Here is a 24,648-nt window from a genome sequence, read left to right on the forward strand (position 1 = left end):
TGTAGCGGGCGTGCGGCCTCGCTTGTTTTCCTGCTATTTAAGGCCTCCAGCTACTTCCCTGGGGGGTCTAGATAAAACTGGGCACCTGGGAGGGTCAGGCAGTGCGTGACCCCCTCACGCTGCTGCTCACTGGAGACCCGGAGCGGCGCCTACGCGGTCGTGGTGCTTGTCTGGGCCCTTGTGCCGGCCGGTCCGGTCCTGACTGTCTCCCCCTTCCTCTTGCAGTCAAGTTCAGCAGCTGTTTGGGGACCAAGGGGACACAATATGAGACCAACAGCATGGACTTCAAAGTCGGGGCGGACGGAACAGTCTTCGCTACCCGGGAGCTGCGGGTCCCCTCCGAGCAGGTGGCGTTCACAGTGACTGCATGGGACCGCCAGACCGCAGAGAGATGGGACGCTGTGGTGCGGCTGCTGGTGGCCCAGACCTCGTCCCCGCACTCTGGACACAAGGTGAGGTGCGCTCGGGAGGGTGGGGCAGGGCTGTGCCTGCGGTTTGATGTCCTACCTCCCCCTGAAGGTGCCCGCAGAGCCTCTGCCCTGAGGATGGCGGGTCCCCCCTCCCGCCGCGCTGGCCAGAGCAGGCGGGGCTGTCCCAGGCACCTGTGCTCCGTCCTGAGACCAGGCCTCGTCCCGGTGGGCAGACGGCCCCTCGCTCAGTCTAAGGCTCTGTGCCGCCGTCTTGGGGCTCTTCATCCTTGTGTGAACAGGGGCCCCACGTTTCCGTGTCAGACTGGGCGCTGCAAATTCTGCAGCCTCTCCTGCCCCGGGAGCGCTCGAGCCCTGGGGGGATGAGAAGCAAGACACAGGCCACGTGGTCGGAGTGGGGCAGCCCGAGGTAGCCGGTGCAGGACTAATTCAGAGAGGAGGGAGGGAGGGAAGGAGGGAAGGAGCAAGAGCTTCACGCAGACATAAAAGTCATTGCGACCCAACCTCGCAGCACCCCCCCCTTCCTTCTGGCCAGACTGCCGTCCTGCCTGGGTGGACGGGGAGGGGCGGCCTCGCGTCCCCCACCCCTGCGTATTCTAGCAGTCCAGGGCCAGACCCCCAGCAAGCCCTGTTCATCCCCCAGTCCTGAACGTTGGGGTTCTCCTGCGTGGTGGGGAATGGACCAGGGACTGCTCACCTTCCACGTGTCCCCGAGCTGCGGAAGGTGAGCAAGGCAGGCCCTGGGGGCAGCCAGGAAGCAGCCCTGGGAACCCTGTCCCGCAGGGGCGGGGGGTGCCTCCCTCCCGGAACTGTGCCCCGGTGCTGACGGCTCGCGACTGCCAAGCCGTCCCTGCACGGAAGCTCTGCACCTTGTGAGCGGAGAGCAGAGCTCCTTAAAGCCTGTCGAGGCCTCAGATAAAAGGCACTAATTGAAAACGTGATGACACCTTTTGCTAGGCATGTTAATGAAGCCATTTCTGATGCCATTAATCCCTGGCCCTCTGTGGAAGTGCAGACGCCAGCTATGACTGCAGTTAGTCCCCAGCGGGAGTGCGCCGGGACCCCACGACCAGCCACTAGAGCAGGGGACGCTGAATCCATGCCCCAGGCTCAGAGCACCCTGGGGAGCCCGGCCGTGGGGTCACCGTGGGGCCACACCCCTGCGTCCGTGAGACACGACCGTTACAGGCAGTGGCGGGCAGGGTCTCCGCAGCCCGCGAGACTCGGTCTCCCTCCATCAAGTTTCGTGCCAGCGGCTCCCTTTCCTGCCCTCAGTGCTATCAGCTCGTCCGACCCCCACCACATCCCTGGGAGTGGGTGCTGTCACTGTCCTTGTGCCACAGACAGGGACACTGAGCCGTGTGACCCCAGCCGCCGTGCTGCCTGGGAGAACTGACGTTGGGGAAGGAGTGAAGCTGGCTTCCTAGGTATGGCTGTGCCCGGCCCAGCAGAGGAGCCAGCTGTCCCCACTGTGGGCTCAAAGCAAGTCCTTTCCAACTGACCAGCTGGGTGTCTGGGACAATTCACACCACCCACATCCTGTCCTGAGGTCGTCGGGAGTGTCCTGTGAGGTTATGTGAGGCCAGGAGGTGGAAATAGTAGCTCTTATTGCCGGCATTGGCCTGGTGCCAGCCGGGCACCGCCCTGGGCTTGCCACAGCCGGTGGGAGGAGGTGGGCAGGGTGGGAAGGCCTGTCTGGGACTTAGAAGACCAGCTCACTGTGGGACACTCGGTCACTTCATTGGCCCTTAGGGGAGCTGACACAAACCTTCAAATAATGTCACTTTCTGTAAATGGACTGAGGTGATCCCAGGTTGCTGGTGTCCCCAGCCGCCTTCCGGAAGCAAATGTCAGTCTCCCCCGGTGTAAGATACCGTTCCCGGCCTCGAGTTCTATCATCTTATATACAATGTCCAGCATTCGGCCTCGTGACGGGCACCTGAGGGGGACAAGACAAGACAATATAAGTAAAACGCAAGAGGAACAGTAGATGATAAGAAAAGATTCACAGAGGCTCCAAGTAATGCAGATATCAAACCTAGATTTTATAATAACTGTGCTTACTGTGTCTAAGCAAATTATAAGACTTTGATAGAGAGGTAGAAGATAGGATAAAGAATTAATTGGGCAATTTAGAGCTAGAGTATATAACAAAGTTAAGAGCTCAGTGGATAGCTGCGTCTGCAGATTGTCACAGGGGAAGAGAGAATTAGTGAAACAGAGGCCATCAGAGGAAATACTCATGCTCTGCAGCGTACAGAAGTGCAGGACAGTGCAGGAGAGAGGGCAGGGGTTGGGAGCAGTAAGAGGGTCTAACGTGCATGTTTGGAGCATGAGGGGAGATAAAATGGAGCAGAAGCAACATTTGAAAATACAGTGGCAGGAAATGTCCCCACTGACAGCAGCCCTCTGGCACAGACTCAAGAAGCCCATGAACTCCAAGCAGGGTCAATATATGGGTAATCGTGCTCGAGTGCTTCGTGGGAAAATAGGTAAAACCCAAAGACAAAGAGGAAATGTTGAAAATCAGTAGAAACGACAGAGCTTGCAGGCCGAGGGAGTAAAATGAGGCGCAGAGCCGGCTTCCCTGGGCACTGCGGAGACCACAGGACAGCAGAGTGATGGCGCCAAAGCTCCAAAGAAAGTAGAATTCTGGTACCAGTAGCACCGTCCTTCCAGGAGTAGAGTAAAGACGTTTTCAAACGACCGAAGCTGAAAGAATCCGTCACCAGGTGTATTCTTCATACAAAAATAAGCCGAGCAGAGGTGAAAGTGACGCGGAGGAAAGAGGCTGGGACAGGCCGGGAAGGCGGGACAGGTGGACACGTGACAAGAGCCACCTCTCACGGGAGGTGACGTGGGCGTCTCCTTCACAAGAGCAGTTGCAGAAACTCTGGGAAAAGATAAACGGGGCCAAAGAGACGCAAGTTGCTTGCATTGTGCTGGAAGATGATGGGAAAACCCAAATTAATACCGTACTTTGATAAGACAAAGATACTTGTTATAAGGTCTTTGAAAAGGATGTTCGAGGGCAGAGAAAAGCAACAGGCTCCAGCTAGAGGCACCAGATGAGTGTGGGGAGCCGCAGGCAGTAACCCCACCACGGCAGAAGGATGCGGCTGTGTGGTCGCGGCCACGTGAAGTCCCCGTGGGCAGCACCAAAACGTGTGTCACAGTGGGGCAGTGCGTCCCTTTGGGAGGCGGGGGACGCCGTGCTCGGGAGTCAGAGCACGAGGGGTATGAGGGAGCTCTTGTCGGGCGCTCACACTGTGGTGGCCCCTTCAGCGGTTTGCTTCTGTCACGTGTGCTTTTTTGCATATAGTGGATCGGGCACAATTTAAGCTTTTTTAAACACATGCACGCAGAGAGTGTCCTGGCTGGGTTTGGAGGAAGTGGGGCATTCGGATGGGGACACACAGTGGACAAGAGAGATTGGAGGAAGGTTCTAGAGAAACGAACAGCCTCCTTTGAAGCAGCAGTCACATGGTGTTAAAGGTCCCGGGGACGCTTATCTACAGGAGCCTGGAAGCAAATTCCTCAAGGACAGTCGGGGGACCCTAATTTCCCGGTTCTGTAAATTTCACCTCTCCTGTGTGTCGGTTTCTCCAAGTGCGGCCTCCTCGTCTGTTATTGCGGCGACTCTCCTTGGACTTGGGAGAAACTGACAGCTTCACAGTTAGACGAACCATGAATCTGGCGACTTCTCTCCTCCTCTCCTCTTAGCAACCACAGAGAGCTCTGCGGGTAACACAAGCAGTGCTAGAAGTTGGAAGAACTTTTTTTTGGCGCAGTCTTGCAGGAAAGCTGATAGCAATTCAATTAGAAAATGCAAATGAGGTCACATATTTCCCACGGGAGTGCTGAATTGCCCCTAAGGAATCAGCAATATCCCGGCGCAGTAAATACTTGAGATGAAGTTTCGTTCGCGGTTGTGTCTGACTCGCTGCTGCAGCACTTGAACGTGGCAACAGGACCTGGGGGTGCAGTTTGCAAAAAAACAAACTGTTGTTTATGAAACTAATATCAGGCCTCATAGCGCGCTCAGCACTTATGACCGCTGAACTCGCCAAGCTGCGCCCACGGCCAGACAGGCCCGAGCTGCCCGGGGTCCATCCTCGGGGTGTCTGCCTCCCCAGCTGTCACGGGCTGAGCCGTGTTCCCCAGAATTCGGGTGTTGAAGTCCAGACTCATCCAGATCTAGCTGTTCCAGAACAGTCTGGGGTCTCTTTCCCTGCTTCTCTGGCCAGACAGGACCACTAACCGTCACCCCTAGGAGGCCGACGTCTGTGCCACGCTCCCGTCGGCCGCAGCCTTGTCTTCCTGTCTTCAGTTTCCTGAGGGACACGCCTGAAGCAGTGGGCGGCGGCTTTCAGATCCTCCTCCCGAGAATGTGTGTGCGATGCTGATTCGGAACAGCGAAACCTCCCCGGATCGTGGCGATTATCAGAGGTTGCCCAGAGGGCTTTCAGACATCACATCCCGAGGCACCTGCTTGGCACACAGGTGTGGCGGGCAATGGGGCCCAGGACCGCAATGTGACAGCAGGTCTCCCTGCTCTGTGCCCACAGACCACAGCTCGAGTCCCAGCCCGCCCCCAGTGACCACAGCACGACCCCGGGCAAGTCATTGAGCTCCCCCAGCTGGAAAGAGGACGCACTCGCTCCCCTGCCACCCAGGCATGGGTGACGGGAGAGGGCCGCCTGGGCACACCGCTGGTGGCATGCGTGCAAGTGTCGGACCTAAGGCTCCCCTTCCTGACAGGCAGAGGGGAGCCACAGCCACCGCTCTGTTCTGGAAACCTTTCCGTATGTTATTTCTGCAGGGTTTTCCAACACGATCTCCCCTTCTTATAGGAAGTCAGGAGTAAGAAAAGCCTCGGTGCTGGGGGGGTGGGGGGGTGCAAAGACGGCACATTCGTCCCCAGTGGTGTCACCGACATAGGAAAAAACCCACTAAGTGCCATTTCCGAACCAACTCATGCAAATGTTCATTTAGAATGTCTCACACGCCCTATTTGTTAAAGAGTGTGGATGTCGTCCTGCTGTTCTATTTCATGTTTGTTAAATACCATTTTACTCTGTCCATCCTCGGCTACCATGGAAACCAGCTGGAAGGCTACAGACAATACCCTCGTTAAATACGTTACATAGACGTGTTCTCAGGGAGGTAAAGCGCAGCCTGTTTCAAAGGTGTGTTGAGAGGAAGCGGGAGGCACACTGCGCGCATGCCAGCGCCCGTTTCCAAAGCAAAATCTAATTATCCTCCACGAAGATCGGCACCAGGCTTGACATCTGGGGACACCCTTCCTGCCTTTGCTGAAGCAGGTTTCACCCAAAGCGCTGAGGAAGAACGAGAACGAGACGGAATCACATGGAAGGGAGTGGAAGGTGACATGGCACCTCCGTGGCCCAACGTGGCAGCGCTGGTCCCCGGTGCAGAAATGCCCTCACCCACGTTTCATTTAGCTCCGACTCCTACGCAGTCCGTAGTCTTGGAGCCCCGACCCTGAGACGTGGTGGTGTCTGTACGGCTGAGACTGACCACTGACCCACACGTCCATGCCACCAGGGCACTCGGCAGTGCACTGAGACGACGTCAGTGGGTCCGCGTCACTGCTGCGTGAGAAGGCGCCGGAGTCCCCAGGAGCCAGAGGCTGGAGGACGTCACGGGCCGCTGGGCTGGGAGGATGGAGGCGGGCTGGGAAGCTGGGACTGCTCAGTGCATTGAGGGGCGAGGGCCTGTTTTATCCAGATAACAAACAGAAGATGCTTCGGCCTCGTTGGGGCTCCAGGACTTGCATGGGGCCTCAGAGCTTCCAGAGTCTTCCATCCTGCAAGCACCATTCCTGCTATATCCGCAGGTAGAGCATGTTCTCACTCGCATGAAGGGCAGGTACGAGTAAAACCTTCAGGAAGCCCCATTGCTCCACCGTCCAGATACTCCATGAAGAAGGGCCACGCTGGGGGCTCGCTCGTGGGATCGTCATGACGCTTTGCCCATGTGGCCAGTCCAGAGTGTGGCCCTTCGGGCATCAGCGTGGCCCTGCTGAGTGATGTGCCAGCCGGTAGGGGTCTCTCTCATACTCGGCCCCCAGTGGCACCTCTAAGATCTGTTCCGAGTCCATCGACATTCTGCGCAGTTGCAAGGCACATTAGACACGTCTTGCCCTTGGCGTACCCACACAGCAAGACCCGCCAGCACCCAGCATGTAAAGAAGGTTCTACTCTGAGCTCAGTTCTCCTGTGATAATCAGCTTTTTCACTCACACCAAAACCGTCTTGAATACCCTGTTCACCCAGATTTCTACTCCTGGAGACGTTTGCCGCCTCTATTTTTATCTTCACAGCAGAGGAGGCCTCTGCCTTCGCACTGCGTGGCTTGCGGGGTGTACAAGGGGGGAGCGCAGGGCCCCCAGCTCGGGGCTGCTGCAGGTGCTGTTCCTTCTCCTTGGAGGAATCGCTCCCGTGCACTCCGCCCCGCCTGGGGGCCAGGAGAGCCAGTAAAGTCAGGGAAGCGGAAAAAACTCAATTCCCTCTGCGCCCCCACCCAGCCCTTGACACTGGACTGAGCTAGTGGCTTATTTTCTGCTTATGCAAATCAGACCCGCAGCCTCCTGCACAGAAGCTGAGTCTCTGGGCATTACGGGTTCAGGGGCTACGCTGCCAGGGCTACGCTGCCAGTCAGAAGAGTGAGGTTGCACGGGACTCCCCAGAAAGCCACTATTCTGGGTAAGGGAAGTCGGTGACTGTGTCCTTCCGGGATGGGCCGGGGCGCACCCCGTACAGCTGACACGGAGCTCCTTGACCAAGACCTTGTCGGGCGCGGGGACTGGTTGGCATGTCCCCCCAGGAAGTGACTTGAAAAAGTTTCCACAAATTCCTTTTATTGAATCAGGCAGACTTGTGCCCGTGGTATTTTTCTCAAAATTGGGAATTCCAGGTGCGAAGGCAGCACCCGGCAGGGTCAGCCCCAGGGCCCTGCCCAACCCCACTAGTTCCAGGACCTCCCACTTGGGCTAAACTGTCAGGACCCAGTGAGTGGACATGCGTGTATAATGCATAAACACATATGTGCATGTATCAATACACATATACATCTATGTGTGCACACACACGTCTATATGTACATGTGTGCATATGTGCATAGTGTCTTATACATGTGTGTGTATATGTAGCATCTAATTTTTAGTACGAATGGAGTCCCCACTGTGGGCTCAAAGCAAGTCCTCGCCAACTGACCAGCTGGGTGTTTGGGACAATTCACACCACCCACATCCAGTCCTGAGGTCATCGGGAGTGTCCTGTGAGGTTATGTGAGGCCAGGAGGTGGAAATAGTACCTCTTATTGCCGGCATTGGCCTGGTGCCAGCCGGGCACCGCCCTGGGCTTGCCACAGCCGGTGGGTAGAGCAGTGGTTCCCAACCTTTTTGGCACAGGGACCGGTTTAATGGAAGACAATTTTTCCACGGACCGAGGGAGGGGATGGTTTTGGGATGATTTGAGCACATTACGTTCATTGTGCAGTCAAACCTCTCTGCTGATGACAATCTGCATTTGCAGCTGCTCCCCAGCACTAGCATCACCCCCTCAGCTCCCCCTCAGATCATCAGGCATCAGATTCGCATAAGGAGCCGCAACCCAGATCCCTCACACGCGCCGTTCACAGTGGGGTTCGAGCTCCTATGAGAATCTAATGCGTCTGCTGATCTGACAGGAGGCAAAGCTCAGGCGCTGATGCGAGCGACGGGGAGCGGCTGTAAATACAGGTGAAGCTTCGCTCCCCTGCCGCTCACCTTCTGCTGAGCAGCCCGGTCCCTAACAGGCCACGGACAGCACTGGTCTGCAGCCGGGGGTGGGGACCGGCAGGAGTAGAGGCCACATTCAAATCATACCCGATGCTCAGTCATCATTCGCTCAGAAATACACAATAAAGAAATGCATCAGGGGGAATCAGCAGGTGTCATCTGTCAGGAAATTTTTAAGAGTAACTGGAAGCATTATTTATATTTAGTGTCATTAAGCATCAGTGTTTGTATGCTGTGTTCTGAATGGGCCCGAGATGATCGCGTGCTCAGAACACGCCTGTCCCACGGGGGCCAGTGCTAGCTGTCGCTGACGTTTTCTTCCAGGGAAGTGGGTGCGTTTTCCAGGCAGAGCCTGCACAGGTCTGGCATTGCTTTCCACCAGATTTTGTTATTACATTTGTCTCGCAGCTTTAAAATAGTAGCAAATATGTGCAATTTATTTAAACAACACTAGGGAAATTAACGCCATGTTAGCTCATCCTAAGCAAATGAAGATAAAGCAGGTTTTTTCAAAAAAAAAAAAATCAGCTGTATGAAAACCCTGCAGAATTATGAGCCTGGAATTCGGAGGGTGCAGGTGAGCTGCTGCTGGTTCCGAAGCGTCACCAGGTGAGAAGGACCAGCTGTCCCGCCCCATCCGCTGGGGCCGGGAAGGCCCTCCTCCCGCCCGTGTCGGGAAGGCTCCGTTTGCTGAGCTTGGCGGGTCGGCCTCACGCAGACGTGCTCGAGAACAAAAGCTAACAGGTCCCTTCTCCCGGGCGGGCACCTACCGACCTGAGGGTTGAGAGCCCCACGGCAAGGTGGGTGTGCATGTGTGGAGCGGCACACCTGTCACCCGGGGGCACATTAATCCGGGATCCTGGGCCACGCCCAGAATCCGTATGTCCCAGGTGGGACCTGGGGATTTGCGTTCCTGACACGGTCCCGGGACACCGATACTGCTGGTCCTGGTCTCTGCCCGGTCTGGGGTCTCCAGGAGACGCCCCAGTGCAGGGAAACGCCACGTGATTCCCTTCGCAGGGCCCGCCTCTTCCGTGGGAGTAGCAATAGCGAAGGCTGGCACTGTCCTAGTGATCTGGCCCTGGGGTCAGACACCTCTGCCCACTGGGCTGTGTGACCTTCAGGGGCTGCCAGCCTGTGTTCTCCCTGGCAGGCTGGCTGCTTCCCTGGGTCGTGACGGGAGGGTTCAGGGGAGCCTGGAACCTGAGTGCTCAGTGCGTGGTCACAGCGATTACTGTTGTTTCTGTTCACTGTGTTGTGTTATTTCAAGGTACTTTGAGCGTTTGGATTGATCTGGTCTTTCTCATCGGAGCTTACTCTTCATTAACCCAACCTGTCATCTCTCCAAGGTACAGGCAGGCTCCCGGGGAGGTGCCGCTGTCTGGGGCCCGGTCTTGCAGGGCAGGCAGGAATTCTACAGAGGGGCCTGTGTGGTCACCCGGGACGCAGGGTCCTGCTGTCGTCCCGCTGACCCTCAGGACCTACGAGCCACTGGCTACCACTGGAAACCTCTTGTCTGCACTCCGGGTTGTAGGGGTGGACTGGACTGGCCAGGACTGTCCTAAAAGCAGTTCCACAGAGGTCCCCAAGCAGCCAGAGAAGACCCCACCCCAGCCCCATGAGGGCCCACGGGTGAGTCATGGGGCAGCATCTGCTGGTGTGACTTGACCTGAAGTTGGTGTGAGGAGTGTTTCCGTGGCGACCACGGCCACTGGTGACAGTGTGCACCTGGTGCCACTCCCGACAGGACAGCAGTGACCCGTGGAGACCCGGGTGTTGAGTGCTGCAGACTCTCGAATGCAGGAGCCCACCGTGAGGAGACAGCGGGGCCACAGTGGGAGGGGGTCCCATGGGGGGTCTTGCTGGCGTGTGGCTGGTCCAGATGGATTTTCTCGCTGATGTAATTTTAAGTTTGGGCATTTGGGAGCAGATATGAATTTTTTTGTTGTTTTGCATCAAGTAGGCAGTTGTGTCTCCGTGTGTTTAACTTATTTCTGTGCGGCCTTTTCTGCAAAAGGGAGCGGGGAAGGCGCTCCGTGCGCAGGGGGTAACACTCAGACCGTCCCGTGCCGGGTCTGGAGCGCAGTGGGGGGTGGGGCCCCGCGGTGGCTGAGGGGCAGCTCTGGGCAGGCGCCTCCCAGCCCACTCTGAGCTCTGCCTCCGGCTGCCCTGGTCCGAGGTCCATCTCTGCCAAGTGAACCGTCCTGTGGTCTCTGAGATTCGGAGGAAAGTGATCACTGGCTGGGAGGACTGTGCTGGGGCATCCGCGTGGGGCACCTTGAAATAAACCTGTTGTGTCGTGTGCATGGATGCCACGTGTATACGTGAGGTTCCGTTAGCGCTGCTAACCGTGAGAAGTCATGTACAGCACAACATTTAGAAAGCATAGAAAGGTAAAAAGAACAATGTAAAATAACATAAAACGCCCTGGTGACCCGAGTTTACAGTTTGATGTATTGCCTTCCAATTCTTTCTCTGTTCTTTAAAAAAATTGTGGCTCATGCTGCATGTATATTTGATATTTTTTCTCCACTTACTAATATCTGATAGACATTTCTTCATGTTGGAGTTTTAACAGAGTAGCTTTCAATGACTGTGGTGTCCCGAGATGCAAACATGGTGTCGTGCGTGCATCTAGCCTTACTATCTGACTTCTGGATTTTCTTTCTGCATTTTTACTGTTAGAAAACTGTCCCCCGTGAACATCGTTATACAGAGGTGATGTGTGTCCGTGTGTGGAGTCACCGGGACAGATGTCCAGCTGTGGAGTTACTGGGTCCGGGGGGCCATTTCTGAGGTTCTTGGTAGTCACTGGCAAACTGGCTGCCGGCAGCACCCGGCACAGACGGCGCGAGTCCCCCACTCCCCGCTAACGTGGGCGGGGCTGTTTCTCACTGTCACCTGACATAATTCCCATAGCGACCCTCTGAATTCAGGGCTATTGCTACCAGCCCCATTTTATAGAGAAGAAACCAGGGTTTTGACAGATTAAGGGACTTTGCCCCTTGTTACCCGAATCTCTGGGTGCCCCTAAATACACGGTGTGAGGTCTGCTTAGCGCTAATCCCACCCCCTCCGGCCGCCCTTGCAACGCCATCCGGTGTTGAGGCTTAATTCCGTTTAGTCTTGTCAATGTGATAGGTGGAAAGGACATATTACTTTGATTTACATTATTTGATTACTGGAAGATGTGAACATTTTTAATAAGTTTACTGACAGTTTATATTAATTTTGCTGTGAATTATCTATTCATGCCCTTTTCTTGTTATGAAAAAAATCCCATTTTTTCTTATTGACTTATAAGAGCTCTTTGCATTGTGACTATTAACCCTTCGTGAAATATGTTGTGAATAATGTTTTCCAAATTTATTAATTGCCTTTTGGGTATATTTTCATTAACAATAGTTTTAAATTAAAATGTCTTGGCTTTTCCTTTGAGATCTCTTCTGTTGCTGGGGGCTTTAAACTCCCCGCTCCACACTGTTGGTGACGCAGTGGACGCTGCTTTCTTCCCTGCGGTTCCCTCTTCCCCCTCCAGCCCCGTGACCTGCCTCCTTGCAGACGGGTCTTGTCTGGCAGCTCCTCCCTGACACCTACCCCCGTCTGCTCTTCCCCCTCAGTCTGGGGTGCACAGAGTCTCCCAATAGACCCCGTTCCTTTGTGCAAACGTAACCCGCCGCTCTGACTCTTCTCTCCCCTCTCTGCATGATGCCGCAGAAAGGACGGAAGGACGCGGTTCTGGAACCTTCTCCGCCTCCGAAGGACACGCTGTTGCCGTGGCCCCAGCGCCAGAACCCCAGCGGGCTGAGACGACAGAAACGGGACTGGGTCATTCCACCCATCAACGTGCCGGAAAATTCCCGCGGGCCCTTTCCACAGCAGCTTGTGAGGGTGAGTGGAGACCCCTCCCATTCAGTAACCGCGGTGTGAGTGACGGCCGAGCCCCCCGTGCACAGCGAGGGGCAGGCTCTGCGCCTGCCGTCCACGGTCAGGGTCCCACCTTGTCAGTGACGACATGCATGTTGCACAGAAGGGGACGGTGGGTCCCGCCAGGCAGACAGGACTTGAGTTAGGGGTGGTCACTCTCGGGCATTTTCAAATGACAGCAGGTAGGGGCGAGGATGTGGAGCGTGGCCTTTGATCTCTGACCCCTTTGTCTGGTCTGATTGTTCGCATTTCTTTCCATTTATGACTGAGATACTGGGCGTGGTGGGATTTGGCACATCAGTGTGATGGTCACGGTGCTGAAAGTCAGAGCCTGGAGCCCGAGGCCGGGCGGGGGTCTAGGCGGGCAGTGCTGTGGCCCGTCTGCCAGCTCCCTGGTGTCATTATGTTCCCTGCAGCTGCCACAGGTTGCTTTTTCTGCAGAAAGAATTTGTTTTATAAATTTGTGTTTCTATAATCCATCAACAACAAGAAAATTGCAACCCAATCTTTGCAATAATTTGATAAAATGATGGTGAGAATTCCATTAAATAATTCCCATCCACTGTGGAAAAGCCTCAGCCCACTCTTTGGAAACGAGGGTCCCCGAGTATGATAAGGGGTCCTCCTTGCTGCTGGCGCTGACTGGCCTGTTTTGTTTCTCATTCCTTTCGACACGGAAGGCTGGGCTGTGTTGGGAACACAGAGACGGGGGGAAGGAAGCGCAAGCCCAGCAGAGCCCCCGCGGTTCTCTGTACCCCGAGGGTCAGCTGCAAGGGTTGGCTGACGCAGCAGAAGGGGTCAGAATGGCAGATATTTAGAGCACAACTCTGACATTAGTGAGAGCAGTGTGCACACCCACTTGCGCACCACCCAAGGTGGCTCAGTTACAAAATGCCATCTGCCTTCTCTGTCCCAAGCCGGCCCTGCCGCCCGGTGTCCCCAAGCCCTCTGCTGCCTCCTCCCAAGGGGGGGCTTCCTGAACCATCACCCCCCTTGAGTTGCCTGGCCGGGTTGGAGATTTTGCTGTTCGGAGCTCAGAGCTCGAGACAAGCCATCAAGGACTGAAACCCCATCCTGGGGGCAGTTTCCCAGGACTCCCGTCTCATGACCCAACTGGCCAACCCGAGGCCCCCTGCTCAGGACGATGCCCGCGACAGTTGTGTGGCGCCTGCGTTGCCCCCACCACCTGCGGGTACCTGCTCGATCTTGGCTGTCCCTTGCGTTGTCAGCGGTTTGAAATGTTTCTCCGAGCAACTCGTTCTTAATGTAAACAAGCGCATTCTGAAAGGAAACTTTGTATCAGGCGGGGATGGGACCATCGGCATCTCTCCAGGGACAAGCACGGGGCAAAGGAAGCAGAGCTGCCCTCTGTCCTCCGAGGGGGGCCGTGCGAGGCAACAGTGTTTCAGGGCCACCAGGGCCAGACAGAGGCGGCCGGTGCAAACGTTCTCAGGACAGAGCGCACGTTGCCCAGGGAGCGAGGTGGTCGTGGTGCACCTCACGTTCATGTACTGTCTCGTGCTGGCGCTACCCCAAATCACGTCGTGTAGAAAGCTATCGGTCTGCTCAGGGGTCGGCAGATCTTTTCTGTGAAGGGGCAGAGAGCAAATATTTCCGGCTTTGCAGGCTCTGCCACAGTTTGGACGCAGCCTCAGGCCGCCGTGCACACTAACGGGTGGGCTTGTGTCCCAGTAAAACTCTATTTACCCAGTGTTGGCCCACGGGCAGTAATTTGACAGCTGCCAGCCTGACTCCCTTCCCACACTCCAGGAGGGTCTGCCCCAAGTCATCCTCATGGCTGTGGCAGGCACGTCATCTGCTGAGTGAATGAACGATGAATTCGGGGGCCTGGTCTGTGCACACACCAGGAGGGCATGCACCTGAACCTCGGCCGGTGTCTTAGAACGACGGAATATTCTGTCGTCCTGACCTCGGATTGGCAAGTGGGACATTCTGTCTGTGCTCCCATCTGTAGACAGCTCATAAAAGGCGCCAAAAAATGGGGGGTCACGTGGGCAGAGCCCTGCCCCAGGGGGGTCCCCAGGCTGCACGTGACCCGCTTGGCTCATTGTCCTGCGTGTCTGTCTTCTGCTGGGCTGTGGAGAGAAAGACACGCCTGCACCTTCTGCCTGGCAGTGGCACCTGCGTGGCAGTGGCAGGGGCTGAGGAGGTCAGGGCTGGGGACGGGGCCGGCTTCTCCCAGACCAGCAGAGAGCTCGGGTCGCTGACGGGCGGGCCACGTTGTCCTGTTGACGGGGACATTTCTTCTCAGGACATGGCAGTGAGAACTGAGCTTACTGTGCATCCAAGTGCACCCAGCCGGCACGCGGTTTTCCAGTTTGCAGCAGGGAGATTCATCGGGAGGGGCGATGCACACACACCGTGGAGAGCGTGGCGGGAGAGGGGCAGGCGACAGGGGCTCTCAGGCCTGTGGGCGGACACAGCTTCCTGGAGACACCCTTTGCCGTTGACGTGTCCTAGCCTGTGACGCGGGGAGGAGACGGGAGTCTGGCTCTCGGTGTCAGGGAAGCTGTGGCGCCTACGGGGCTGGGAAACCATCACCAGCGGCTCGGACTCCCCGAGCTGGAGCCGCCTCTGTCTGGGGATCTGTGGCATTGCCGCGGGTGGCAGTGGGTTTGCCATCCACTCCCCGTGCCCCTGACGTGGCCAGCAGCCCTGAAGGAAGGGCCCGCCCATGCCTGGCTGTCACTGCAGGAGGGCTGTGGGCAGGGCGTGGGTGTGTCAGGGCTGCGACTGCAGTGGAGACGTCTCCAAAGCTGCAGAAAAACCCGCACAGTGGAATTTCACTGTTGCTCCCTGTGCGGGTTAGTCAGGCTCCTGGGCTCTGGGCCGCAGACATTCCGGGCCCCAGGGTGAGGGGCTCGGGCTGGCCTGGCGTGGGAGTGGCGTGTGTCAATTTTGTCCACGTCCCCTCGGCCAACGCCCAATCACTGGGCCCCGTCTAACTGCAGTGGATGCTGGGACACACCCAGCCCCGTCCCCAGGAGGAGAGGGAAGCGTGGCTGGTGAGCGGCTAGTCTCTGCCGACGCAGGTCTCCAGACGTGAGCTCAGCCCCGTCCTTTCCTCCCCAGTGACGCAGCTGTCCCAGGGGACCCACAGCCACTGGCCGCCCTGGGCAGGCGATTCAGGCCCAGGTACCAGCCCTTCCCAGGCCTGGCCTCTCTCCACCCCTCTGCCCCGCCTTTCTCTCCATCGCGCTTGGTGCCGTTGACTTCATGTCTGTCATTTACTCATCTGCCTGCGTTGTCTGAGAGTGGCAGAGACCTTGCCTGTGTCCCCAGCCCGGCGAACAGCTCCTGGCACATGGCAGGCGCTGGACTTGCTGAGGGAATGAATGAATGAGGGAACGAGTGGGTGACGGGTGAACCCTGTGCTGGGCCCCCAGTAGCTCACACACCCCACGGTGCGGCCCCTGGGGCTCGGCGGGTGTCTCCACACGGCTGGTCCCGGCTCTCGGAGGTGCTCAGAGTGACAACCTGGCACGTGCCTAGGGGGACCTTCCTGGGGGGAGATAGGTCTTTAGCAAATGAGAAAGAAATGTCCACAGTGGCTTCTGTAAAAGACTTATCTTCTCCAAATGGACCCCACGTCCTTATGTAAGAACTCGGCACACACATGTGCGTGTGGATGTGCACACGCATGCCACCCCGCTTCACGCACACGCAGACACGCGCACGCACACACTCATGTTCTCATTCACTGCCTCCCCCCTCCCTCCCCTCTTCCCTCCATGGAATTCTTATCCGGCACAGACCATGGGGTGGGGGCTGCTTTTCTGCCCGTCTCTGTCTGCAGGAAGTTGATGCGTTTCCTGTCCGTGTTTCGGGGGGGCAGAAAGAACCCGAATGGCGGAGCTGTGCTGAATGCAGCGTGATGGGAGCAGGAAGCGGGCGCGGAGCACTGTGAGGTTCAGCTGGGATCGGCTGCAGTTCTGTGCTCATTAAGGCATTTCATTCTGATGAGATACGTTAAATGAAAAAATGGGCTGGAGAGGAGGAAGCAGAACATTCCCCCAAAAAGGCCTCTGTTAATTACCGGCCTTTTCCTTGGAAGGAGAATCGTGTCCCTCCTAAGCGCTCACTCTGCCGTGCAGGGGGGCCCTGGCCAGGGAAGGGGGCTCCCGTCTCGGGGCTGCGGCGAGGGGCACCGCCCGCGGTTGTGCCTCCGGAAGGAGTGATGGGGCGTGAGGAGATGCGACGGTGTCGGGAGACGCCACCTGAAGGCTCTGGCCGTCCTTTCTTCCCGGGCAGAGGGAGAAACCGAGTCACTGTCACTGGGCTGACGCCCTGGGAAGCTGGCGGGGGCTGGTGCTCCCAGAGGAGCCACGGCAAACGCAGGAGGGCACCGTTTAGGTCAGCAGGACACCTCAGCTCAGGGTGGACAGCGGGGCCGTCGGTCACATGCCGGGCGCCACGCAGGCATCGGGGATGCAGGGCAGAGCGTGTAGGGTTCTTTCGTGGCTGGTTCGGCGTGTCGTTTAGTGTCCCCATGGCCACAGCGGTGATTCCCTCGCAGGTGCAGGGTTTGGAGAGCCACCTGCTTCTCCAGCACACGCACTAGGTTTCGCTTCTGGCAAGATTCGGAACGAGGATAAAATCAAACTCTTAAAAAGAGGATCTGTTCCTTGGCGGCATCTCATAAAAATTCAGAATTTGTTAACTTGAGAGGTTGTCCGGGGCAACTGTAGGACTTGGCTCGAGATGAGGAGGAGGAAGTGCGTGCTCTTGGGGACAAGTCCTTTCATTGTGGAGGTTGGCATTTCAGAGGACAAGGAGTCACGCAAACAGTCCTCGGGGCCACAGGACACTGGAGAGATCTCATTACAGTCACTCAGCGCCAGCCCCCTGGGGCAGACGGTGGATCCCACACCCAGAGCGGGAGGTCGCGAGAGCGCAGGGCGGGCGCCTGCCAGGTCGTCAGACTCAGCCCTGACACGGAATAGCTCACGTGCGCTTAGGCTGATGAAAGCGGAATGTTCCCTTCACATTTGCTCGGTGAACTTGGCTCCCACTCTGTGGACATGGCTTCACGTCCGGCGAGCGTTTATTATGTTCTGTGTGACAAAGGTGGGCTGGGCCTTTGGGGTATGGACGCGAGAGGTGACACGCTGCCCGCGGGGTGCTGCGCTGGGTCTGCGTCACGGGAGTGTGTGACGTGTGACTTAGCCTGCAGCCCGAGTGTATGAACACGTGTGTGGAGCCGGCTGAACTGTAACTGCACATCACCCCTACGAAGCGTGTGTAGGAACCTGTTCGCTCGCCGTCCAGCCGGCCTACAAGCCTGTTTCCTGGTTCTCCATCGCGTCCATTCACGTGCACATGACTGACGTGGTCGTTACTCGTCGTCTCACGGAAGCAGGATGCCCTCCCAGAGCGCGAATGTGCCCATTGTCCTCAGGAGATGGTCCAGCTCCTGTCACACGGGTCCCCAAGCCCTGACGCTGCCCCTTGCACAGCAGACTCCAGCCGGGTTGGGGACTCGCAGACTCCAGACTTGCTCGGGCACTCGGTGACCTGGAGTCCCGTGTGCAAGTTCTTCTCTCCGACCCGACGGTTTCCCCACTGCACCCCGTGCCCCCCGACCTGGCTTCGTCCTGCCCCCTCTCGGGGAGCCCCACTTCTCAGGACCAGCGGAGGCCCTCCCGTGGGGTCTTGTGGCAGTCCCTTCGCCTGTCACTGCGGCAGAGATTTTGGCACAGATTTGTCAGTAATCACTGCACTGTGTCCCCCACGAAACCTAAAATTCCTTGAGGGATGGGCCGCCTGTCAAACAACACTGATGACAGGGCAGATGTCATCTACTACACACTAGATAGAGCAATAAAATTATCCAATCTGCAATCTGAAGAATGGGGAGGCCTGGAATACGCAGGGTTCAGTGGGACGGTGACCTAGCATCTGTATAATGGGAGTAGCAGAAGGAGAGGAGAGAGGTGATAAAAAAAATAGTCCTTGAAAAAATAATGGTCGAAATTTTCCCCAAATTTGGTAAAGAAACAAACTCACAGATCCAAGAAACCCAATGGACCCCAGGTAGGATAAATACAGAAGAAGCCATGCCTTGATCTAGTCAAACCGCTGACATTTAAGAAGATGAGATCTTAAAGAGCAGGAAAGATGCCGTGTGCACAGGGACAAGGACAGGGCTGGCTTCTCGTTAGAAGTAACGGAGGTCACAGGCCAATGGAGTGACACTTTAAAATTACTGAATGAAAAGAAACTATCAACCAAGAATTCTACATCCAGAAAAGTATCCTTCAATGAAGACGAAATAAAGACATTCCTGATGAGCAAAGCCAGGGAACCCTCCCCAGCGGGCTCACAGGAAATGGTAAAAGATGTTCTTTGGGCTGAAGCCAAATGACACCAGTTGAAATTCAGGCCCCCAGGAAGGGATGGGGGGAGCTCAGGAAAAAGGAAAGTTATGGACTGACCTGCAAGGCTGTAATCTGTCTCTTAATGTCTTTAAAAGACAACTGACTATATTTAAGGCAAAAATGTAACTTTGTGTTATGGAAATTATGTTGATATCACTAATGTGACAACAGTAGGACAAAACTTAAGAAAGACAACAAGTGACTGAGGACAGGAGCCATGTCTGATCGTGTCCCTGGATGTCCCCAACCACCAGGAACAGTGGCCTAGAGCCTCCCTCCCCAAGGAGGGGTGGGTGCCGGGACCCCTAGAGGCAGGGGCTGGGTTTGGCCCGGGGGCTGTTTTGCTGTGACTGGCAGTGAGCGCTGCCTGTCGGGCGGAACTGTCTGACGGGCGTTGCGGAGTGGGACCCTGGTCGTACCTTGCCCAGGTGCACGAGGACCTCCTAAAGTTCACACTCCTCCCTTTGAGGGGTCACCTGGAGACAGGCCCAGGGCACACATGGCTGCTCCCTAGGAGGACGGAGGCCAGTGATGCTCCAGTTCCTGACTTCGCTAGTGAATCTTCAGGGTCTAGTTCTTCGGAGCCAGAAAAGCTTACAGGTGAGAGAAAATGAAGACGTGGGTTTCTCTACCTGAAGGAAGCTTCAGATGGAAACCTCTGGGAGGAAATGACAGCAGGACGTGTTCCCGCAATCGCTTGTGCTTGGGTTTCCTCCCCATAAATAGATGCTGAAAGTGTCGCCTCTGCCTTCGCTACACAGACACCAGTCGGTTGCCGGAATGGAACCACTCGAGGGTGGTGGAAGAACAGGTCCCGAGGGCCTGGCTCATCCCCAGAGGAAACACGCTCCTTGAGGAAGTTCTGACTTTTCACGGGGACGTGTCTCCCTCCATAGCAAGACAGGTGGCACTGTGACTTGCCCGTCACCTGCAATTCAGGGTCTGCCTCCTTCCCGGCCCCACCATGGGGCAGGGGCTTTGCATGTGCATAGGTGCACACACGCACAGGTGCACACATGCACAGGTACACACATGCACAGGTACACACACAGGTACACACATGCATAGATGCACACATGCACAGGTACACACATGCACAGGTACACATGTGCACAGGTATACACATGCACAGGTACACACGTGCACAGGTACACACATGCACAGGTACACACATGCACAGGTACACATGTGCACAGGTACACACAGGTACATGCATAGATGCACACATGCACAGGTACACACGTGCACAGGTACACATGTGCACAGGTATACACATGCACAGGTACACGTGTGCACAGGTACACACGTGCACAGGTACACACGTGCACAGGTACACGCGTGCACAGGTACACACGTGCACAGGTACACGCGTGCACAGGTACACACATGCACACGTATGCACGTGCACAGGTACATGCACAGATGCACAGGTGCACACACAGGTACCCACGTGCATAGGTACACACACAGGTACACACACACACAGGTACGCATGTGCACAGGTACGCATGTGCACAGCCCCCGCCCCAAGTGTGGTTCCAAACGTGCAGAAAATGTGGTTCTGAAAATGCATCCCAAGCCAACAGGGATGGCCCAGCCTGCAGGTCCCCTGTTGTGCGACATCGTGCTGAGACCCGTGGTGAGCCCGTGTTGTCCTTGCCGAAGCCAGGGGGACGGGAGGAAAGCAGCCGTTTCCCGACTCAGCTGCCGTGGTTCTATGGTCTAATCAATCGTGTGAGAGAAACAGACAGAACTTTGTGTTTACCGCTCCCTCATCGGAGCAGAAACTGTTCCCTGTCTTGAGTTGCTTTAATGGCTGTATTTATGCAGCTGAAAGTTCCTTAAGAAATGAAAGTAAAATCAAATTGTTGCAATTGCTCAGATAATTTATTGGAGAATATTCAGTTAGAATATATTAATATTTTAGATTCCCATCATTAATTTGATACTCAGTGTTTAATTTAGTCATTGAATTGCCGTAGTGCCCTGTGCAGTGGGGCTCAGGACGCAGCACCTGCCGCAAATGACTCCCGGAGCTCGGCAGCAGCCGGGGACCTCGCGTCTGTCTGCCGGCCTGGCTCCAGCTTCGCCAACGGGACGCGTCTCCAGGCTACGGAGGGAGCAGCGGGAGCCTCTGGGACGGGTCTGGTCTGAGAACAAGCTTAAGGGACAGCAGGGGACACGGGCACAGAGGAAACCGCCTTCCGGGGTCCCGGGCCCTGCAGGCACCGGCTGCCGGCAGCTGAGGAAGGAGACAGCCAGCTCCCGGCCCCGCCGGGGACCCAGCGGACAGCGTGTCCTGCCGACTGCAGTTCTGCAGGAGGCCTGTCCTGTTTCTGATGACGTGTGACGTTTCCTGTTAATTTCTTCCAAACACACACATTTCCTTTTGAAGACGCCTTTCTTCAGAATTACTGAGAACAAGGGAGGAAAATCCACCTCCCCAGAGCTTTCAGCTTGAAGACCTGACTTCAGCTCAGAGACGGGCTCAAAAGCAAAGCCGATCACAAGGGGACATCCAGGGCGGGGAATCGCAGTTGGGACACAGACTATTTCTAAGCTACAGAAGACAACAGAAAATCACTCTTTGGTTTTGGCCTCCCCAGTGGTGCCGACACAGTCTGACTCTGTCTTCAAAATTACTCTTTAAAATGATGCCCAGCAAGACCGAGGTCCCAGACACTCCTCAGCACAGAGAATCCACTGTGGTCCTCAGCCTGTCCAGACCCTCGGCTCCTTTTCCAGCTACTTCCGTGCAACTGCACGGCCAAGTATGAGCTCGCGTGGTGCGCAGCCACGGAGCTGCAGCCCTGGTGCCGGCCGCGCTGCACACCACGGGAGAAATGAGTCCACGAAAGCTGCTGGTGCCGAGCTCGGGCGGGGCCACCTGCACGTCAGACTCACTGAGGCCACTTGGACAGACTCAGGTCCCCGTTCCAGGGGACCGGGACTCACGGACACAGCACACTGCACCGGAGGCCCCGAGGGCTTCCCCAGTGCTGGGGGCCCTGGCGGCTTCCTCCTGCTGCCGGAGAGGACGGGGCAGGGCCCGGCAGGCGTCCTCGGCGGCTGTGTCCCGGGTCCGGCCACTACACGGCACCGGCCCTGCTCCCATAACTCACGTGGATGCTTCCTTTCGAAGCCAGCAGCCAATGAAAATGAGCCCCCAATGACCCGGCTTGTCCCACCCCAGAGAGCAAAGGGTGACAGCTATTTTATCTCAATCAATAGCTTAGATTCCTCTAAGCTCTGGGCTCTCTCCATGCAAATTTGAAAAGCTCTTAATGTATGTTAAATAAATACCAGCTACTTGTCAGAGCTGTGTTTATTGAAGATTAATTTTATAACTGCTACATTTCTGATCGACTATTACTTATAATTAGCCCCTATAAATGTTTCGAAGTAATCAGATAATGTTTGAATAGCTTAAATACACTAAGTAACCGTCTCCCTGCGTCTGTCAGGAAATGACGTGTGCACGGCTGTAAACTGGGGTTTGCAGGTCGGTCCGTGGGTCTGGCCGCTTTCAGGGTGACCTGGGGGACACCCCGCTGTCAAACTTGTGGGAGGAAAGGTTAAATATGTTTCATAATGTAAGAAGATTATTTTAAATTTTCCCACGAATTCTGGAGTCTATGGGCAAGCGGGAGCGTTCCTGGGTCCGACTTCTCCCAGGCTTGCCGGGGTTCTGCATTTCAGGGTCCGTTCCTCACGCTTAGCGCCAGCCACTGGCACCTGTGCCAACGCCTGGTCCTGCATGTCTGGGTAGGTCTGCGGCTCCGGGAGGAACATCCGGCTGCTCCCCTGCCAGGGCTTTCTCCCCAACTCAACCCGGAGCCTGGCCGGGCAGACGGTTCCTGCCGCACCTTCCCACGGGGGACAGTGAACAGGAGGCAGCTCCTCCCCAGCTGGGTGCGGCCACTGTGCTGCTGCGAGTGGGAAACGTGGTAGCGTGACAGACCCCACTTCCTGGTGGCCGGGCGTGAGCATGTCTGATGTATTTGTACCTGTTTGTTCATAAAATTTCTCTCCAGAAGAAAAAATTCAAAGGAAAACAAGCAGAGAGGTGGGAGTGACTTGCTCGTTGGAGGACGAGTTGTCTGTGTGAGATTGAAGGAGGAACAGCATCGCCCGGGCAGAGAGGACAGGCAGGGACAGGAGGGGACAGGCAGGGACAGGAGGGGACAGGCGGGGACAGGCTGGGATGGGCAGACACTGGCCTGGGAGGGACCCCACACGTCCAAGCCGTGGTAAGGAAATTCAGCTTGATCCTGGGAGCGCAGAGGTCCCTAGGCAGGACTCTGGCTCACTTAGATATAAGGACATTGACTTCTTAGGGAAACCTCCAGGGACAGCTCCTGCTGCCAGACCCCTCCCCCCACCTGCTCTGGTCTTTTTGGTCTTGGGCGTGTCCTGAGTGTGGGGCATCTTCAGGTGTCCCCAGGTGGTTTTCTTGTGCAGCAAGGTCGAGAGCCAATGGCCTCGAGAGCCGTGGTCCCACACGCCTGCCCGAAGCATCATCCTGGTTACAGCGGCAGGTGCCGGCGGCAAGCTCCTGCCCGCTCCGGCCTCCTGCCCGGGAGGGCTGGGCTCACGGTGTTTACCCAGCAGGGTGTGGGCGAGGCCACAGCCCCGCTGAGATGTTCCAGGACACCACGTGGGTAAGAGGCCCTGCCTACAGGAAACCGAGCAGGGCCCCCAAGGGGACCTCAGAGCTCTGTTTTGTCTGTCACTCACACTGGAAGAGCGAGTCTGAAATCCTTGGCAGTGTTTCTGTAGGGAGCAGCCAGGTGGGCTGCCACTTCCAGCCCGGGTCAGTAAGCAGAGGGGGTCGGCCCTGGGGCTGGAGCCCGTGCACCTGTGTCCGTGTGTCCAGCAGCCACGGCACCTTCCAGCGAAGGGACAGGAGGGCTCTGGGGTGCTGAGCCCACCCGCGAGCAGCAGGTGCCGGGCCCTTGTGGTGGGTGACTTCATTCTGTCCAAGACCCAAGGCGGGTGTGTCCTCACTGCCCCTGGGGGATGGGCAGGGGGGGCCAAGAGCCAAGGAAACTTGCCTGAAGGCTCAAACTCAGGACGGAGACAGGAGTCGCTGCCTCCCACGCCTGCCGTCCTAAGGGGGCCCCGGCACCTGCCGTGTGCGGGCGTCGCCCCAGGTTAGGAAGAGCTCTGCCCGGTTACAAACAGCCATGGGTGGGAGCAATTCCACACCCACTTGGGAATTTGAGGACGTTCCAGACCCTCGCCCTGTAGTGCACACACGTGTGAACACTCACATGCGCACACACCTGGTGCCATCAGAGACAAGGGACAGTCGTGGGGGGGGTCAATGCCTGGCAGCGTCTGGACGCGGATCAGCCTGGGCTGCGGGGAAACTGCCGCCTTGCGCTCCGCTGGCTGCTGATTCCGGGCAGAGGTAGAAACAGGACAAAGCCATAGTCCCAGCCCAGGCATCGGGGACACGCACCCTGGCACGTGTGTGCTGCACACATCTGTGCACACCGTCTCTCTGAGTGGGAGAAGCAGTGCCCATCTGGGGTGGTGTCCTGGAGTCTGCTCCTGTCCCCAAGGGCCATGTGGCGGCCACAGGGTTCCCGAGGACGTGGTTAAGTGCCGCGTTGCTCCGGGTGCCACCCTCAGGCACGGTGCAGAGATTCAGCTTCTCGAAACCACGAGTGCACTTGCGAGAGAAGGAGATCTTTTTTTAACTCCCAAGAAGCCCTCTAATAATGGGTTGCTAAGAGACTGCTACAGCGGATGATTTTGAAAACATCTCGTTCTGTCCCTGGTGGAGGAGTTTCCAGGGCCGTGTGGCCCCCAGCCCCCAGCTGCACTATCAGGGAGGGCCGGGGGGCTCAGGAGGGGAGAACCGTCCTGGGGAGGAAGTCAGTGTGGGGAGAGGGGGTGCTGCTGGTCCACGCCGCCGTGTTCTGGAACCAGCCCCCTGTGGCCCAGCTCTGTTCTTGGGGTCTTAGAACAGGCAGGGGTTGGATTACCGGAGCGCGGACTTGACTCTCAGCTGCCAGTAACAGGATGTCTTGATACCCAAGGTCTGACTTCGAGGCTGCTGAAGTTACATTTGCTGGATTCAGAG

The 24,648-nt window shown here is 56.7% G+C and overlaps 1 protein-coding gene across 1 annotated transcript in view; it reads left to right on the forward strand.

Annotated features, from left to right (window-relative positions):
* Positions 1 to 24,648, forward strand: part of CDH4 (cadherin 4) — a 342,817-nt gene that overhangs the window by 252,130 nt on the left and 66,039 nt on the right. The window contains exons 3-4 of the mRNA XM_045528912.1: positions 226 to 452; positions 11,950 to 12,123. Coding sequence (XP_045384868.1) covers positions 226 to 452; positions 11,950 to 12,123 — 401 coding nt within the window. The remainder of the gene's footprint in view (positions 1 to 225; positions 453 to 11,949; positions 12,124 to 24,648) is intronic.

This window comes from Lemur catta, chromosome 17 (assembly GCF_020740605.2).
Source record: "Lemur catta isolate mLemCat1 chromosome 17, mLemCat1.pri, whole genome shotgun sequence".
Lineage (NCBI taxonomy): Eukaryota > Metazoa > Chordata > Mammalia > Primates > Lemuridae > Lemur > Lemur catta.